The sequence below is a fragment of the Xiphophorus maculatus genome, chromosome 16, assembly GCF_002775205.1.
Source record: "Xiphophorus maculatus strain JP 163 A chromosome 16, X_maculatus-5.0-male, whole genome shotgun sequence".
Lineage (NCBI taxonomy): Eukaryota > Metazoa > Chordata > Actinopteri > Cyprinodontiformes > Poeciliidae > Xiphophorus > Xiphophorus maculatus.
The window spans coordinates 2091146-2109235 of NC_036458.1; the positions used below are offsets into that span (position 1 = coordinate 2091146).

The 18090-nt window shown below is 42.9% G+C and overlaps 1 protein-coding gene and 1 long non-coding RNA gene across 12 annotated transcripts in view; one reads left to right on the plus strand and one right to left on the minus strand.

The window, feature by feature from the left end:
• LOC102237105 (RNA binding fox-1 homolog 3) overlaps positions 1-18090 on the minus strand; it is a 538118-nt gene that overhangs the window by 122850 nt on the left and 397178 nt on the right. The window contains exon 1 of one of the 10 annotated variants that reach the window (XM_023348373.1): positions 14293-14537. The exons of the other annotated variants lie outside the window; for them this stretch is intronic. Within the exon in view, the coding sequence (XP_023204141.1) occupies positions 14293-14310 (18 nt within the window). The 5' untranslated portion in view covers positions 14311-14537. Of the gene's footprint in view, positions 1-14292; positions 14538-18090 lie in introns of those variants that run through there. 10 annotated transcript variants of the gene reach the window in all.
• LOC111611547 lies at positions 14537-17186 on the plus strand. Of its 2 annotated transcripts, none has more exons than XR_002754075.1 (3): positions 14537-14902; positions 16355-16611; positions 16690-17186. It is a non-coding gene; the product is annotated as an uncharacterized LOC111611547 (long non-coding RNA). The 2 variants fall into 2 exon arrangements; XR_002754076.1 differs by having other exon boundaries at positions 16355-16593.

Here is an 18090-nt window from a genome sequence, read left to right on the forward strand (position 1 = left end):
CAGGCTGCAGCTCTGCTTGAATTATGATACTGTCAATCAAAAAGTGCTATTGATTAATTCCCCATGCTTCATTTAATCAACTAATCATTTCAGCAGTAATCCAAAATATAATGAAATAATATCAGGAGAGCCCTGACGGCTATGAGCGCACGGCGGCGTGCACGCTCACGGCCCCGCTGTCTGCGCAACACGCACCGGGGAAGTTTTCCAACATCAAAAATCAAAGCATTTAAGTAGATTGTACACAAGCATGTCTTGGAAGCTTGATCTTACTAATCTACAAATGGCTTCTTGTTATTAAACTGCTAATTCAGTGGATTAAAGGATCCATGAGAACACAATCCCCTTTACTTCGTTTCCAGGGTGCGCTGAAGGTGGCTTAAATATTAATTAAGCACACACACATGTCGGCCCACATGCACACACACATCCAGCGATGCTGGAGCTCAGGAAGCAGGTCGTATATCTGCTGCTTAAAAGTCACAAACACTCTGAGTTATTTTCACTCGACAGGCGGACGCATCCGGCTGATTAGTTTGTTTCAGACGCCGCTTCTCCTCCCACGACCTCCAGAAAAAAGACAAAGTTTAAGTTTTCATGACAAAAGTTTGAGATTAGCATGAAATCTGGATTTTGTAGAAGAGAGTAAATAAAAAACTGATTAAATATAAACTCAGCTAATATCATTTATTCCATTTACCCAACAGGTTAGAGTTCCCTGGTTCTTGTATCACTCAGTTTCAGCTACACGGCCAATTCACTACTTCACTGTAAAAACACAAAATCTTATAAGTATTTTTGTCCAGTTTCTAGTATCCACTTAAAGTAAGATAAATCTAACTTTGCAGGAACCTTTCAGGAATATATATAAGCTTGTTTTAAGCCAATAATTCTTTAATATTGATGAATAATCATTAGTTCCATTGGCAGATTCATTCACTGATAACATAGGAAAAATGTCTCGTTATAAGTGAATATATCTGCCAATGGAACCAGTGATATTAAGGAATAGTTTAATTAAAACAAGCTCATATATCTTGCTGAAAATTTACTTGTTTTTCTTATTTTAAGTGTACTAAGATATTTGCACTAGATACTAAATAAAAATACTTAGTAATATTTTGTGTTTTTGCAGTGCAGTCAAACATTAGATCTGTAGCTGCAAAAGCATCACCTATTCTCTCCCAGTGCTCCCAGTTGTAACTAGAAACAACCAATCAGAGCCAGGAGGAGGGTCTTAGCGCTGTCAATCATGCCCTTTTGTATGCATTTGTATGCTCAGGCTAGTTAGCATAGCCATCAATGAGGGCAGATAAACGGTTTTTCTGTAACTGTAAGTTGTTTCTCCACCACTAGCACATTTAGCAGTGTGTTCACAAGGTTGATTGACAGCGCTAAGACCTGCTCCCTGGCTCTGATTGGTTGTTTTTGGTCGGATCGGTTCTTTTCTTCAGACAGCAATAGTAGCACAGGAAGAAAGTGAAGGAGATTGATCTTTTTACAGATCATGTGTCCAGTTTCTAGTGCAAATGTCTTAATACTCTTGAAATATGACAAAACTAACTTACAAGTAACTTTTCAGTAAGAAGTAAAAGCTTGTTTTAAGTAAATAATTCTTAAAACTAATAACAAAAGTATAAGCTCCATTGGCAGATTATTTCACTTATAACAGGACACTTTTCCCATGATATAAGTGAAATAATCTGCCAGTTGAACTAGTAATTTTTCATCAATTTAAAGAATTATTGGCGTTAAACAAACTCCTACATCTTGCTGAAAAGTTACTTGTATGTTAATTTTGTCTTATTTCCAGTGTGCTGAGATAACTGCATTAAAAACTAGACAAAAATACCTGATAAGATTTTGTGTTTTTGCAGTGTAAAATCGGTCGTAATTGATCATATATGATGCATTACTGTCTAGATGCCGTTGAGCAATTAACACTGTATTTTATTTTATTCCATTTGAGTAAATGAGTTTCCCAACCCGTCCAAACAAACCATGCTGGTTTAGTCTTCCTAATATTCCTTTAACCTGCTAACTGAATGTTGAACACCTAACTCTTTACTTTCTCTGTACTTTCTTTCCAGCCTGCATGTTCAGGCTACAGCTGACTTTAAACACTCAAATCTCCAATATTAGAAGAAATGAGCTATATTTCACAAGTTCATCAAAATCTAGGCTGAATTTTCAGTCAACATCCATCATCTTCTTCCTAAATGTGCTTTAATTTCTTATTTTTTTCCCTGATTAATTTCTCATTTCCACATTTTTCAAGCAGCAGAGATCTCATTTTTGATTGAATCTGTTATATGTGGCACATTATGCATTATATATAGTACATTAAGACTGACACTGATAATACATTTTGACATGCCTGCCTTGCTGAAGCGGCACAAACTGCTGATAACGTGGATTTACAAGGTGTATCAGGGCGCCCGCGTTAAATGAAAAGTTAAATTATGAACCAATCTATTTCTGATTTTAACAACATCCTCCAACGACACATTATTTTAAGTGTTCCTGTAAAAAAAGCCATTATGCATATAAAACACCTCAAATTATTGTAATATCCTGATGAAAGGGAAAAGTTCATCTCGCTCAGCCGCGGCCGGTCTTAAAACCCAGACAGTAAATTGACATCAAGTGTCGAGCGTGTAAAAGTCAAAGAGTCAAATCTGCGCCATAAGCCCTGCGAATATACTGGCTAGCATGGAGGGGGGGCATGAAAAACTACTCACAGCAGATCACATTACCTGGCTTTTTCACTGAAATAAGCACTGTAATTTATCCTGACCTTTTTAGATTACTATGAATGTGCTGTCTGTGTAATTTTAACTGAAGCTCTCAGCAGCTTTTGCCGGTCTGGAAACAGCGGCGGTGAAACCCGAGGCGGCGGCCCGCCGATGGGACCGCTGCCGCGTGGACACAGCGCCGCTACGATCCCAAACAAATACTGAGAGACATCGGCTGGCATCAAGGAGAAGAACTTTATTCACCTTCAGACGGATGCCTAATAACAGGAGCAGGAGCCTATTTTAGCTGTGACAAGTGTTGCAGGATTAGAATTTCATTCCTAATGAGTTCTCTGGTAACGCTTTAATTCACTACCTATGTGATATCAATTCCATTATAATCTCATTAAGCTATTGCACACCGAGGTGATTTCGAATGAATGTGAGACAGCCAACCGTACGCTCCCCTCTAATTGAGCAATACTTTTTATTCATTATTATTGCCCATTATTAAATTAATGAACTTAATGGACTTATTTTCCAAATTGCAAAGACCCCTGGCAACATGTTTTTTAATTCCATTAGCAGACGCGGCGCGAGGAAGAGGAGGAAAAGTGGAGAATGAGAGATGCATAGGTGTGTGAGCAATTAACCCACTGCTGAGACAGATCATCAGAGGCGCGGGAGTCCGTCCATCCTGTCCTGAACGTCTGGACCGGAGCGTTCACCTTCACACGCATTCACACGCCTCTTTGTTAGGGAATACACTCTGTGAAATAAGATCTGTTTCACCAACCGGAGGCCGCCACGCAAAATTGCCCAGAAGATGAAAGCAGCAGATCTGCATAACTGAACGGCTGATCAATACTTCTAAAACTAAAATGGCAAGTCTTGATAAGGTTATTGAATTTTCTTTTTAATTAAAAAGCAAACTACTTGGCTCTCTGTCAAATCCTGCAGGGCGTCTCATGCTGATGAGGAGGGGAGAGGAGAAGGCCGTCCATGTTTATATGTTCATCACTGAGCAGAAAACACAGCCGACGACCGTCTGCACATCATCAATCAGATGAAATTTATCTGCAGCGTCTTGTGTCTCGGGATTAAGCCGTCACAGAAACCGCTCACATCCCAAACGATGACATTCATGTAGATATTAATCCTTATTACGCGTCATTCATCAACTCATCAGATGTAATTTTTCACTCATAGCAGGAATTTATTCTGATGTTTCCCTGAACATCACTGATGCAGCAGGCATTATGAACATAAACACTGCATCTGTTGAGCGTGTTTCAAACATCAGTGGAGAGAAAACCGCGCTCCCCAGAGAGACTGCCGTTACATTCAACCCTCAACCTGCTGGATAAAACTCATTCTGGTCTGCCCGGCCACCGAAAGCCACAGCACCGCGTGTCAGGCCGCACTAAAGGGCTTTTAGAGCAGGTTAGAGCACCGCACTGAAGCCAGCGCACAAAGAGCGGCGGGGCAGAACGGTGTCGCCACAGCTGACCGTCCTCACAGCGCCTGTAGGACCCCGGGTAAACAAACAGCAGAGAGCCGGCGCTCTGTGGGACCCCACCGCTACCAGATAACGTCAGCTTCCTTTGATGAAGAGAGACTAGAATTATTCCAACAGCACTGCAAAAACACAAAACATTACCAAGTGGTTTTGGTCGAGTTCCCAGTGTAAATATATTTTTATTTTACTTCTAGCTTTGAAATTTGGCAAAAGTTTTTACATTGAGTTGGTTTGGATGCTGAAAAAACAGAAATTTCTTCATTTTTTAAGGAGAATTTACACTGTGTCAGTACATCTCGGCTTCTTTAGGACACCGGTCACATAAAAATCTAATTTATATCATCAAACTGCACATAAAAACTACACAGTTAGGTTTATTTTGCAAGTTTGTCAGAAAGTTTGATTTCAACAACTCAGAAATAAAAATTAATATAAATTCCTCTTTAATATGGAGAAGAAGAATAACTAAGATATGCATGATCTGTTAATATTAACAGTATTGTATTAAAATCATTAAAAATATGCTTTCAATTTAAATTTGTGACTATACGACATAGAATGATGTCACTTCCTGTTACTAATAAGATCCCACCCACACAGGTATAATAATAATTTCTCTGTGAAATCATCTAACCTTAAAAAAACATTATCAGCAAGATTCTTTCTTATCAAAGTCAATCTTGTTACTATGACATAAGAAAAACACTTTTAAATTTAAATCAGATATTTTTAAAATTCATGTGCTTATAGCATTTATGCTAGCAAGTGGAGTTTCTAACAAAATCATACAACTATTAAGCAGTACAACGTTAATAACTAAATTGTAAAATTAAATCTCAAAGTTACTACTGACTAAATACTGTGTTCAATAGAACCTACATTTTTACTTTAGATAGGCCACTCTCAGCTGCTGAGATGCTAATCCAGAGAGAGGAGAGGAGAAATTCAGCAGAGAAAGATGGAGACGCAACAAAGAGCTGGGAAGAGTCAGGCTGGTGACAGAGCAACTGACAGTCAGAGGGGAAGAGAAGGAAAGCAGACCCACCGCAAGTTTCACAAAGTCAAGCCAGGATTCAAAAATATGAAGTCAGGTTAGCAGAGACGGTGGAGCATGTTGCATCATAAAGCTGAGGGCGCGATGGCCCAGTGAGAGCATGTTTCGTTTGCTGAGAGGTTTTCTACTGCATCAGTAATTTAAAACTTTTCAAGGATACTTTTCAATGACGCTAACTTCTTATGGTTAGTTGAGTTAGCAAATTTATTCTTTCTAGAACAATGCTGGTGTTCAATAAGCTTTAATAAGAAATGTCTGCTTCTGTACATACAGTTCTGCGAATACTTTTTTAAATTCATTTTTTAGATGAATAGATCTCAGTTTGAAGCATTGCAGTAGTAGGACAGTTTCTGTAAAGAAATAACAATTAAGTTGTTATTTTTCCACATTGTCTGTGTTGCCATAACAGAGTTGAGGAATCAAACTGGAACAAATTTATTTTCCTGAAAATGTAAAAAAAGAAATATGAAGCTAAAGTTTAATATTGATCTATTAAAGTTTAACATCTATTCAGCAAAATACCTTAAAGATCATATAGGAAATTAAAAGTTTGTCTTCATATTTTGACATGCAAAATATAGCTTGACTTATAGAATCACCCGCAGGAGATTAACCACCGGTTAGAACAAGATCTAAGTTTTACTTGAAGCTGGTCACAAACTTCTGCTCAACTTCAGGCGGTGAGAATCCCTGTGGAACCTCAGCAGACCTCAAAGTACCTTCAGTTCATTCCAGGAAAAACACAAGAATCCAACTTTCTACAAACAAGTCGAGTCTTTTAGTACTGATTGTACATATATAGGCAGATAATCAGAATAAACTTTTACATTTGAGTGTTGAAAACTATTTATCTTCAAATTAGTTGTGAGTCGTTGAATATCCATAAATATTCAAATTGTACACTGCAAAAACACAAAAGTACTTTCCTGTCTCATTTCTATGGAAATATAAACAGATTATTTCACTTTAAACAACTTTCTCCCATCTTATGAGTGAAATAATCCGCCAATGGAACAAGTACTTTTTCATTCATTTTGAAGAATTATTTACTTACTTGTTTTTTAAATTAACTAGAAATTAGCCAAAAAAATATTTGGTAAGATTTTGTGTTTTTGCAGTTTACCTTGAAAATTTAGGAATAAAAATGCTAAAATATTCTGTAAATATTTTTTTCTCTGCCTGATGGGGTTTATACAGAAGGTGGAGTTTGAAAAACGTATTTAGGATACTAAGTTGTATAAAAAGTCAGCATAGGATGTTGAGATTTCCAGTTTGAGAAGAAAAAGCGAGTCAATCAAAAAGCTCGTCGCGTTCGGCCTCTCAGGCCACCGTCCTGCTTTCGTCTCACCTGCACTCATCGCTGCATACAGATATATTTTTGGAATAAAATGACAACCCTGTCACATTTCGCCGCATTTTCACTCAGAATTATTCATCAGCCGGAGTTCAGTCGTCTTTATGGGCCGACCGTTTGAATATTTCTGTTTCTAGTCGCGGCTTAAACAGGAGCTTTGACCAGATCTCCCAGGCGTGGAAACAGACACCGGTAGCTACAAATATACTGTACAGCAGGTTATATAATGATCATGAAAACTGCATGAGAACCAGCCCACCTCTCCCCACCGCCAGCGCCTCCCCCACAAACAAACAGAGGAGCATCTCGCTGACAGCAGGATGCACACAGACTCTCGCCGCGGCTGCAGCTGACACGGCGAGAGGCCAAGCCTGACATGAGGTGAGATGAAGTGGCGTTTCTCATCATCTGCCCGGCCTGCCGCTGTCTGACCCGGAGGATGGAGGTAGGCCCGGGGCATGGCCTCCGGACCCGGGCAGGGACAGCGACAGGAGCCTCCGCAGAGACTTATAAAGTCCCGGCTACAATTTAGTGGGAAGGCTCACATTGTGGTGTCCAGTGGCCACAGCGCGGCCCTGCTGTCAGCGCCACTCCTATTTGCTTCACTCCTTTTGACACTGCCTCTCGATTAGGGTCATAAATTCCATGAAATCGGTCAATAACCTATAACACTAATGTCACTCTCCTGCCATTAATTTTACAGCCAGAGTGCCACACTGTTTCTTAACCCCCTTTTACGTGACAGCGAGGTTTATACCGGCCGCGATTGATTGAGAAGAGTATATAACAAGCTCTGAATGGAGCCTTCGCACCCGTAAAAAATAAACACATATATGAAAACAGGCGAGAGGAAGCCGAATGTTTGGGGGGGGAAAACTTTGGTTTGAGCTGCAGCTGTAGATCATTTTAATGATAAATATACAAGTTTATCTGCGATGAAACAGCCAGGCATGCTTAACATTTTTACCTGACTGCCATTTTGCAGTACAGGATTATTGTTTAATATTTCCATAAATGTCAGGTTTATGTTCATTTTGTTCCCTGGTGGTTACATTTATTCCTTTAGGTTCTTTTTTCGCTGCTTCAAGGAAACAGAGCGTTCTCAATTCTGCTTAGGAAGGAAAACATCTTTTAAACCTTTATTACAGAATCTCAATGCAAAAACACAAAATCTTAATATTTGTTTTTAGTATTTTTGGTTTAATTTTAGTGTAAGTATCTTAGTAAAGATATATTACCGTGTTTTGAGTAATTATTTCCACAAATTAGATAAAGAAGAACTTGTTCCATTAGAAAATTATTTCTAATGGAAATTATTTTCTTCTTAACTTTTAAGAAGACATTTTCCTGTTATAAGTGAAATAATCTGCTAGTGGTGAAACTTTTACGTTTTATTCGTCGATGTAAAGGAATTATTTACTTAAAACAAACTCCTATTTCTTGTTGAAAATATACTTTTAAGTTAGTTTTGTCCTTTTTCAATTGCATTTGCACAAGAAACTAGAAAAAGTACTTGATAAGATTTTGATTTTGCAGGGTCAATGCAATATGTTTTGGAGCGAAACATAAAAAATTATGACTGTAAGATTATTTTAGTTATAGAGGAGTAAAAATTATCTATTTTTCTGCGTATATATAGACATTTATTAAATTCAGAATTTAATTCTGTTTCCTCAACATTTTATTTGCCCATAAAATCTCTAAAAGCAGTTAAAGCTAAAGCTGCACTGATAAAATGCCACAGTGTGTAAAAACAGCAGAATCAGCGAATCAAACGCACCCTGTGTGTCGGCATTACACCCACCAGACTCCGCCCGCCTTCAGAAAGCCTCCGAATGGAACAACACTTATTTTATTTAGGTTTCATGAAAGATTGGGGCGCTGGTTTTCAATCTAATTTGTCCTCACGCAGCTCCTGCTAATGTATGCTAATGTGTGCAAATGTAAATGCTTGTATGTGGATGGGAGTCCTGTAGGAGCACAGCTGTATAGAGAGGCACAGCCAGACTCCAATGAGGTTTTCATTAAGCCAATAGAGGACATGCTTCCAAGCAAAGATGAGTAAAGCAACTAAAACCTTCCACCAACAGTTTCTCCTTCCACATTCAGTTAGAAAACTGGGTTTTAAAATGGTGGAAGCCACATAAATGACATTTGTTGCAGTGAAAGGGAGGCCAGTGGAGGTTTTTCGTATCATGCATGGCAGGTTGCCAATGGATATGTTGCTGCCTTCTCAAAGGGACCTCTCCTCCAATCTTTTCCGTATGTGAGAGTTGACACTTCGGGGCATATCTATGGCACTAGCGTGTTAGCGATGCACACGCCTTCTGCTGCAACGCGGCCGACTAGGATGAAGGACTGCCATGAGAGACTTCTGCAGCTACCGGCGCAACAGGCCGAGATCAGGAAAGTAAAGCAATGAAGGCTGGAAAACATAATTGCCAGGAGTGTGACGCTCCACTATGAAGGAGAGGCAACTTGTGAAACTGAATCAGCGCTGAGAGAAGCCCTTTCTTCCCTTGGATCAGCTGAATGGGGACATTTTTAGGCCATGACGTCTAAATTGCTCAGAAAACTGTTTATTGTGTTCCTTGCAGACTGAATGACACGTGTTGTGATCCCATCGTCTTGCTGCAAATGTGCAAATGATGCTGTTGCGTATTTTTAGGTTGGAAATTTGGGGCAGAAACGTTTGAACTTTTGCTCCAGTTTCCTCGGCTCTTCCTTTTGTTGGAGAAGCCGTGCTCTTAATATTTAATTTTCTGAGTCATTAGGATGTAAAACGTCTGCTTTGCTTTAGTTTAAACCATTATTCTGCATAATCAAACATCTCGCTGCATGCCACTCGTTCATGCAGGATTGTTCACTCAGTCGGAGGAAAACAGAGCGCTTTCACCTCGCGTTCTGGCAACCCTCCATCCTTCCCCTCCTCTGGCTGCATCGCTTTGCTGCTTAAACGAGGAGGCAACAGTTAATCAGGAAATTTTATTTTCGCCTCCTCTGGACTGCTCCGAGTTGAATTGACATGGAGCCTCAACAGCGGCGAGGCAAAATGGCCGCTCGTAGTAACAGCTCACAAGCCCCTGGACAACCTGAGGCATGGCCATCCAATCCCACATCATTAAGGCTAGAGTCCTTTATTGTGTTGGAGGCATTAAATGGTGCGCTGGCTATAGCCCTGAAGTCACACTCCACTAGGAGAAAACAGCAGAAAAATAACGGCACAGCTGGATAATGACTTTTCCCTGGGAGGCTGACCATGTGTACAAAAGTGCTAATGATAGCAGGTGCAATAAGCGAGCGCAAGGCTTTTACTGCGGCCGGATTTATTTTCCTCTGCTAAACTCACCAGTGATTTCCCCCGTGTAGGTGTCTTTCTGTAGTTTAAGAACACCGACCACCTCCCGCCGCCCCTCCCTCCTCTCTTCTATCTAATCTCTTTATCAGCTGTGCAGCTAATATCAAAGAAGACTGTGGTGTGAAAATCCTGCAAGTAAGACCTGCTGTCAGAGTCCTAATCACAATTAGCTGGGCTGTAGACCCATTAGCCCCAAGAGGAAGAGACCAAAAGCTGACAGAATTATTGCTGAAGCTACTGATTGCAAATGATCCCGCAGAGAACAAAGGGCGAGGCCCCGCTTCCCAAATCATGAATGGAAATAAACCTCTGCTACCCTCCTGTTTCTCTATGAAAGCATTTTCAATGAACTCAGCATTGCACTTGAAAAATATACAATTTCACAACCCAATGAAGTTGCAAGAATCTCCTTGGTATTAGCGGTTAAGGAGATAACAGGTTTCCTGGATGTAGCGACTCCGCTGCTGCTTCCTCGGCTCGCCTGACGCAACAAAGGCATGTGCACCCTTCCACGTTATAAAACATTCAGCTGGAAGTTAATGACTGATTGCAACAGCCGTTATTCAAGCTCAGAAGAAAAGGAGAGCAACCGCTGGCAGACAAAACAACGCCACACGACACCCCCAGAGTGAATCACCTGCAGTGTCAGCCGTTCAAAGGAGTGCCTCGCATTTGATGTTAAGCCCCCGAACGGTTCGGGCCGTCGGAGGTCTGGCCAGCAGATAGAAACGTCTGAAGTTATTACAGCAGTCAGGTAAAGTGTGTGGCGACGTGGTCCTGTAATGGGGGTGGAGAGCCGGCCAGCAGCAGCTAATGAAGGCGTCTCGGGGAGTACTAAAGAGTCTACGTGACACTACTCCTGATTCGCCCGTCTGAGGACACAGATCAATTAATACATTAACAAACCATCGCAAGCACTTCATCTTGCAATATGATACCGGCGGTCCTACCGTCCAGAATGGCTGATCAGCTCTGTTCGTTATGAATTCCTGCAAACCTCAACACGGCTCGATGCTGCACATATATGGAGCGTGAAATAAACGCACACATGAAATCTTCCAGCTCGTCTTGTGAAATACTGTAATGCACCACGGATGACCCAATCACAGCAGCCGGCGCCCTCACCGGTGGCCACAGATAAACCATTTCCACACGTCTGTTATAGTCTCTGCCGATAAATAAAAGCGTTGCATTAATGCAGGCAAAACACATCAGGAGAGCAGCTCGCGGCACACTCGACTGCGTTGGTTGGGGAAGTCTAACGTAAAGCATTGCCATGCCATATATATCCAGTCTCCCCATTACCACCATCTCTACTCGACAGCAAGGGCCCTGCACTGCTAAATTATTCATCACACTGAGGGGAGGACAGAAGCATGCATGGTTTCTCCACTCCATGCCTCTTCCCCTTTTCTCTCTGTCTCTAATTCAAAGGAACAGCCGGCTGGAGAGAATGATATACAGGCCATCTCTCCATCACTGTGTGGCCATCGCAGGAAACGTCGCCTCCACTTCCTCCAATTACGGCGGTGCAGTGGAGGCAGGAGTTTTCAGGCTGAGCTGAGCCACAGGCCAGACGGTCGCCGCCTCGCCCGCCGTGCATATGTGGAGGGTGGCACCCCGGGGTCCCATGCATAACCTGGGACGTCTTTGTATACACATTCATCTATATCAGTGGGCAACAGGGAAATGTAAGCCAAAGGTAATTGCCCTGGATAAGAACATCTGCTTGGTGAATAAATATTCTAATGAGGGGAGTTTGCAGGTTCCCCAGACTGATGCACGGCTGACAGGCCTCCGGAGGGACCGCAGGTAATGCTCACCACCTGCAGTTCAAACGAGAAGCAGTCGCAACTTCCTCATGGAGCTAAACGCTGGCCGACTAACACACACGCCCGCATCCCCACACACCAACACACTCCAACACAGCGGATACCAGATGTGGAACAGCAGATCGCTCGCTGATCCCTTCTCTCAAAAGTGATCTTTAAACAGGGAAACATCTCAAATTACACATGAAGCCGCGGGAGAGGACGACCACCTGACTTTCCATCGCAGTGTACCGGCTCTGCTGGTGATGTTTGGCGCTACCTCTGCTATACGGTACATTTTGTTCCTTTTGGACCTTCTGCCAGACTGCTGGGAGGTTCCTGACTCAGGGAGGAGCTTGTTGGGGTCAACAAGAAGCTGAAGGATATCAGCACCAACCTGACCTACCACGGAGTCAGATCTGCAGTGCAAACACTCAGACTTTTGCCTGAAAACTCACTTTAACTCACGTATAACTTGTTTTATTTTAGAAATAAATTAATCTTCTCATATCTTGACAATGAATCTGCAAAAACTAAACAGATTTGGAAACTGAACTGGAACAAAGCAGCATTTATGCAACTTTTTAGCAGTGAATTATCATTTGTCTTAGAAAAGCTTTTATGTCCCAGAACAATTCTGTGGTTGAAAATTAAATAAAATAATCTGATATGTTAGGAAACACTGATCAAAAACCACTCACATTAATCTTTTCCTCCAGTTTGTGAATAAATATGCAGACGGGAAGCTGAGTGTGACCTCTATAATTTCATTTTTATGGTTTTTTGTCAGTTCTTTAATAGTTTTGAATAACCGGAGTTGATAATGGAGTCATATTTTTACAGTTTGGAGGTTATTTAGTCCATCGGTTGCCAACACAGAGAGAAACACCTTTCCTCCTCTGTTTTTCCCAACTATAATACCAATAACTACAAGTTTCTGGTTTCAAATTGTATAGGAAGACTTCTCTCCAAAGAAACATTTATCGTGTTTCACCCAAGCCTGTGATGGAAAAAGTTGCAAGAAAGCAGGAAGCAAGTGAACAAAGTAAGAGTTTTATTTAGCGTGACGCTAATGGAGCCACAGTTAAACATATGCAGAGAGTCGCAGATGCTTCTCCTCTAATGCGATGAGAATAAAGCCACTACAGCGAACGAGGCCCGATGCTCCACTGATGAAGCTGCAGGGCTGTAAACTGTCAGCATCGCTGCTTCGCTCCACTCAGCCCACATCTGTGTGTGGTCATCACTCTGAGTAGCTGGAGGGGGAATTTGTCATGAAACCGGAGGTGGAGAAAGGTGAGTTACATCCCTGCAGCACACCTTCAAAGAGGCCAGGAGACAGTGATGAGCTCCTCTCAATAAGCAACGACACCCAGGAGAGGCTCAGGGACGAGAATCAAAGAGGCCTCAGCCGGAGAGAGGCCTCGCAGCAAGCCACTCCACGCGTGGGATTATTTTCCTTTAGTTAGGACACAAGCTGGAAGTCATACTCCTTCCCATCACTCCCACAACTTTACAAATGCTTCAAATCTGAGCACTAGACTGTAACTTTGGCCTCAAAGCAGCCTGTCTACCCAGAAATGTGAGCTTCAGATCGATGCCCACAGCATGCATGGCACACTTTACTTATTCATCCTTTGTTTTTCGCTTCAACTACAAGAAAATGTTTTAACTATAAAGTCATTTATAATGGATTCTTCCAGGTGAAATAAGCCCCCCATCCCAAAAAAAGATGTTCTCTCCCCAGAAATCTGAACTCACGATCAATACCTACACACACGCACACACACACGCTCAGCTTCTGCAGGAGACACATCTATAACTGCATTACAGCTCAGACTGTTTACAGTGGAAATACTGCAAATATTCATTTACTGTTTGTTTCTGTGGAGGTATGAAGTTAGCAAACCAGCAGAAGATTAAAATGATCTGCAGCGAGTGAAGCAGCGAAGGTCTGGGCGGGTATTGTTGTGGTGAGGAAACAAACCACAGAGGAGACAGAACCAATCTGACTAATCACACATGATCTCAAAGGGAATTAATCAGCAGCTCTGGTTAACAATCCCTAATCAACCTGCGTTTTGATGCCGATTCATTTACGACTCAGACATATGGGAAGCGAAAACAACAGCATGTGAGACCCAGATCATGAAATGTCCCTGGAAGACCCCGAGCAGTCGGACAAACTCAGAAACCAAGCCGGGTCGCTCTGCCGTCACTGGAAGTTGAGGAACAACCTTTGTAAAGGTGTTGGAGCCGCTAATATCCCCGTTCCAACATCCTCCCCCTGAATAAAAGTGACACGTAAACACAGGCCTCCATGGCATCTCGCTGCAGCAGCCGGCATCAATAAAACACATGGAAGTGAAAAGCCATCAGCGCGTTGGGAGGCGCAGCATCGCAGACACCAAGCAGCTTGCTTGGAGAACAACATCAACCTGAAGGCAGCTCCGGTACTCACCCAAAAGTACATCATCATGTTTGAAGCGGGACAGGTGTGGGCAGGCGAGGGCAGGAGAGTGGGACCGAGCACCGGGACCAGTCCAGCCAGCGTGGGAGTCACGAGGGGTCCGAGTGTTTGGACAGAGCTCTACTGGTCCTTGTTCCACGGAGGCAGCTCTCCTCAACTCTTCAACGAAGCTTGACTTGAGGCTTACCCCCTTCTTCTTCTTGCTCTTCAGTTAATTTTTTAAAGCTCCCTTTCTTCCTCCTCTTCCTCCTCTTCTGAGCCAATACGAGAAAGAAGGAGAAAGCAAACGGGAGAAAGGAAAGAGAGCTGGGGAGGTGTTGTAACCTCTTTTTTCTTTTGACACTCTTCCACTCCACTTGCCTCTCCACACCACTCACTTCGAGACTCTCCCTCCCTCTCTCTCTCTCTCTGTGTGTCTCTCTCTCTCCCCCCTGTGCCGTCTCTTATTGGTGAATGTGAAATCAGTCGGTACGGCGCCGAGGCTCAACTAGAGCAGCAGGAGCAGCAGCCTGCGCTTGACAGCTGCCTCCAGCGTTCCTCCACCGGAGCCGTGTTGCTCTGCATAGAGGAGTGCGCCGCACAATCCGGGATCCTGCAGACGGTACTGTAAAATTCAGCGTCCCGGGGAGGAGAGGGGGGGGCGAGGGACGGAGAGAAAGAGGTGGGGGTTGGGGGAGGGCAGGAAGCTGATGGTGGAAATCTCTGCAGGGGAGGGGGGAGGGCAGGGGTGATGGTGGAGGACTAACAGATCGCGCCTCTTTCTTCTTCTTGCCGTCTGTGACTGAGACGAGTTGTACTGAAGTTGTGGCAGTTTTAGTTCATTGAAGAGAAGAATAAAAGCAAAAATAAAAGATGGAGTTGGAAGAGAAGTGGCTCAGCCGTCAGGGAGGCGCAGCCTATTTTCCACTTGTTTTCCACTCTTCCTCCTCCGTCTGGGTTAGTGACCAGCAGCGTTTCTGGTTGAAAAAAGAAAAAAAAAATCTTTTTCCAGGTGATGTGTTGTGGCAGATCAGAGGCCAGATGAAGTTGGTGTGAAACACCTCCGTGTGCCAAGCTATATTACATTACATGCTTTAGTGTGTTTTCCATCTGGCGGCTATAAAGGAGGGACGGGTGGTGGTGTCGGAGGGAGGCTTGGCTATCTCCTAGACAGCACTGTAACAATGAGCCTGCCTCAGCAATTTTCAAAACATATCATCAATACACGACTGGGGACTCACGCTTTTAAATATTAACCCTGTGGCGACCGAGGCCAGGCTGCGGAGAGCCCAGAGTGGTTTTGCGGCATTCTCTGGCGCAGGATCATCCAATAAGAGGCGTCCTGGGGGATGAGCTAATTTGCCGTAGGATCTTAAAGAACACTTGCCAGCTATAGAGAAAGTCGCCGTAATGAACTGAGCAGATACACGCAGGTTATGTTACCCATCAGTAATTGCCACATAAGGAGGCAGAGCTGGATTTGCAGCTGGCTTTGACACCAGGGGCCTCCTCCATACAGCGTTACTGTCATCTTGGATTTATCACCCGTTTTATTTTTCCTGCTTTCCCCAGAAAAGCCCGACCCAACGGTGAGACATGCAGTGGAAGGTGCGAGACGTGCAACGGATAATTTTACAGGAATCGAAACAATAGTTGACGTCAACGGCAGATTTTCATTATATCTGGTCTTGCTTTGCACGAACACAAGTCCTGCAATATCCAACATGTCTGCCGTGGATTTACATGAGCAATCTCAGAGAGGATAACCTCCACACTCCTCCATCAATCTATGATGGCAAATAAAAATGAAATGCACTTCTCAGGCAACTCAGATTAAAGATCACGCTTTTATCAAATACTGAAGTCTATTTCAAGTCCTGCTCATAAATAACTGAGGGGGGGAGAGGCCGAGGGAACGAAGGAAGGTGGAGGGCAGACAGGCAGGGGTGGTGAGGGTGTAGACAGAGAGCATCGTGGTCTGCAGCTGAGGGCAGCTGAGGTTAGAGGCAGAAAGGTAGAAAATAAGAGTCAGGCAACATTTATGCCTGAATAATCCGACATTCTTTACTTACAGATGAAAACGCCATCTGGGGTGAGGATGGAGATAATCGGGGTGAAGATGTGATCTTCCTTACTTCCTGTCGCCCCTCTGAGTTGCACTTTTCCCGCGCTCGGCACTACTTACCAGGGATGCGAGCGGCTTTCCCAGGCATTTAGATTTCCCACCAGCGTCTAGACACTCCCAGGAGGTTCTGCCATCCATTATAAAGATGGAGCTTTCAAAGAGAAGAGGAAGCGAGGGCCTCACACAGAGTGCGTTCTGCCTAAAATGTCCGTCTACGTCCGATCTTCACTGACTCCATATCTGCTCTCTGAATATTTCATGACCATCTCACCTCTGCTCTGCAGCACACCGCTACGTACAGAACAACTTGTGCCGAACTCAACCCAGATCCCATCATTAGAGGAACTCCAGAGGAGACAACCGGCGGATCTTCTTCCCTGCGGAGCGCCGGTGCCGTGCTTATGGCAGCTTCGGCCTTTTTGTCCTCATCCATCAAACCGTGGGCCACGCTCGGCCGGGTCTCAGCTGGTGGGAAGCCGAAACTCGGAGAGGGATGTGGCTCCATCCTGAGTCTCCCAGGTTGGTTTTTCCTCTAATCGCACACTTCACTTTATGGAGTGACCCGCTTTACAACCCGGTGAAAAGGATCTGAAGCTCTGCTCGTTTTATCTCTTTATGTGTCTTCATCAGCTCCACAGGTGGGTATCGACGTTTCTATCCCACATACATCACATCAGGACGGTTTCACAGAGGGAAACAAAAACCCTTTTTCACCTCTTTGTTTCTTCCCTCCTTTCAAGTCCCAGAAACATTTGAGCCCTCGGTCAGCTCCACACGACAAATTATCCAAATTATATGTTCACAAAATAAAACATTTTACATCTTCTCTAACATAAAAGTATTTCACATGATTCTTTTATTGCTCTGTGGAAAATGTTGAAATTTTTAAATGGTTTTGTGTGTTGTCACGGTTACGGGTTCCACATCCACCATGTTTCTGTTTTCAAGCTTCAGACCATCAGGTTAGGGTTGTAATTAATCATTCATTTCATTACAATTTGAATTTATCTTGTTTACATCCTCTGCATTGGAGCTTTAAGAATCCAGAATGGTGGTTTCCATCATTCTGCATCACTTATATGTCTCAAAGATCACAAATCACTTATCGTCTTAATGTCCTAACGTCCAAAATTAGACATTTTCCTACTAATACAAGTTATTTGTGCAAAGAACACATTGCCTTTTACAGGGGAATATGGAGTTTGCAGGAAGTGGACACTATGTGGTGACTATAGTCACATTAATTTTCCATAATGTTCTGCAGCAGTGAGCTGCATGAATCAGCTCTAGCTGGCTCTCGGGCTAAACTCTGAAATATTAAATTTGCTTAAAAATTTCACTTCTATTCTTCTATATTTCTGCTCTTAATGTATTTTCTTCTGGCTACATGATCTGCGGATCTACTCGTGCAGAATGAGAATAAATATGAAGATATTTCTCCCTGGAGGTTTTACAAACACTCATCAGCAAAAGGAATGCCATGTTTTCTTACATTCAATTATAAATCACAAACTTCTTGTTTGTCCACTTTAAACTGGTTGGTTTTCTACCATTTGTTTTTCCAGATCTACTAATAAAGGGTAAATATAGATCAATAATAGCCAGAATTCTCCATTTGACACCAGTTTGGATCTCAAACAAACCAGTTTGAAACTTTAGTTAGAGATTGGAGTGACGGTGTCACG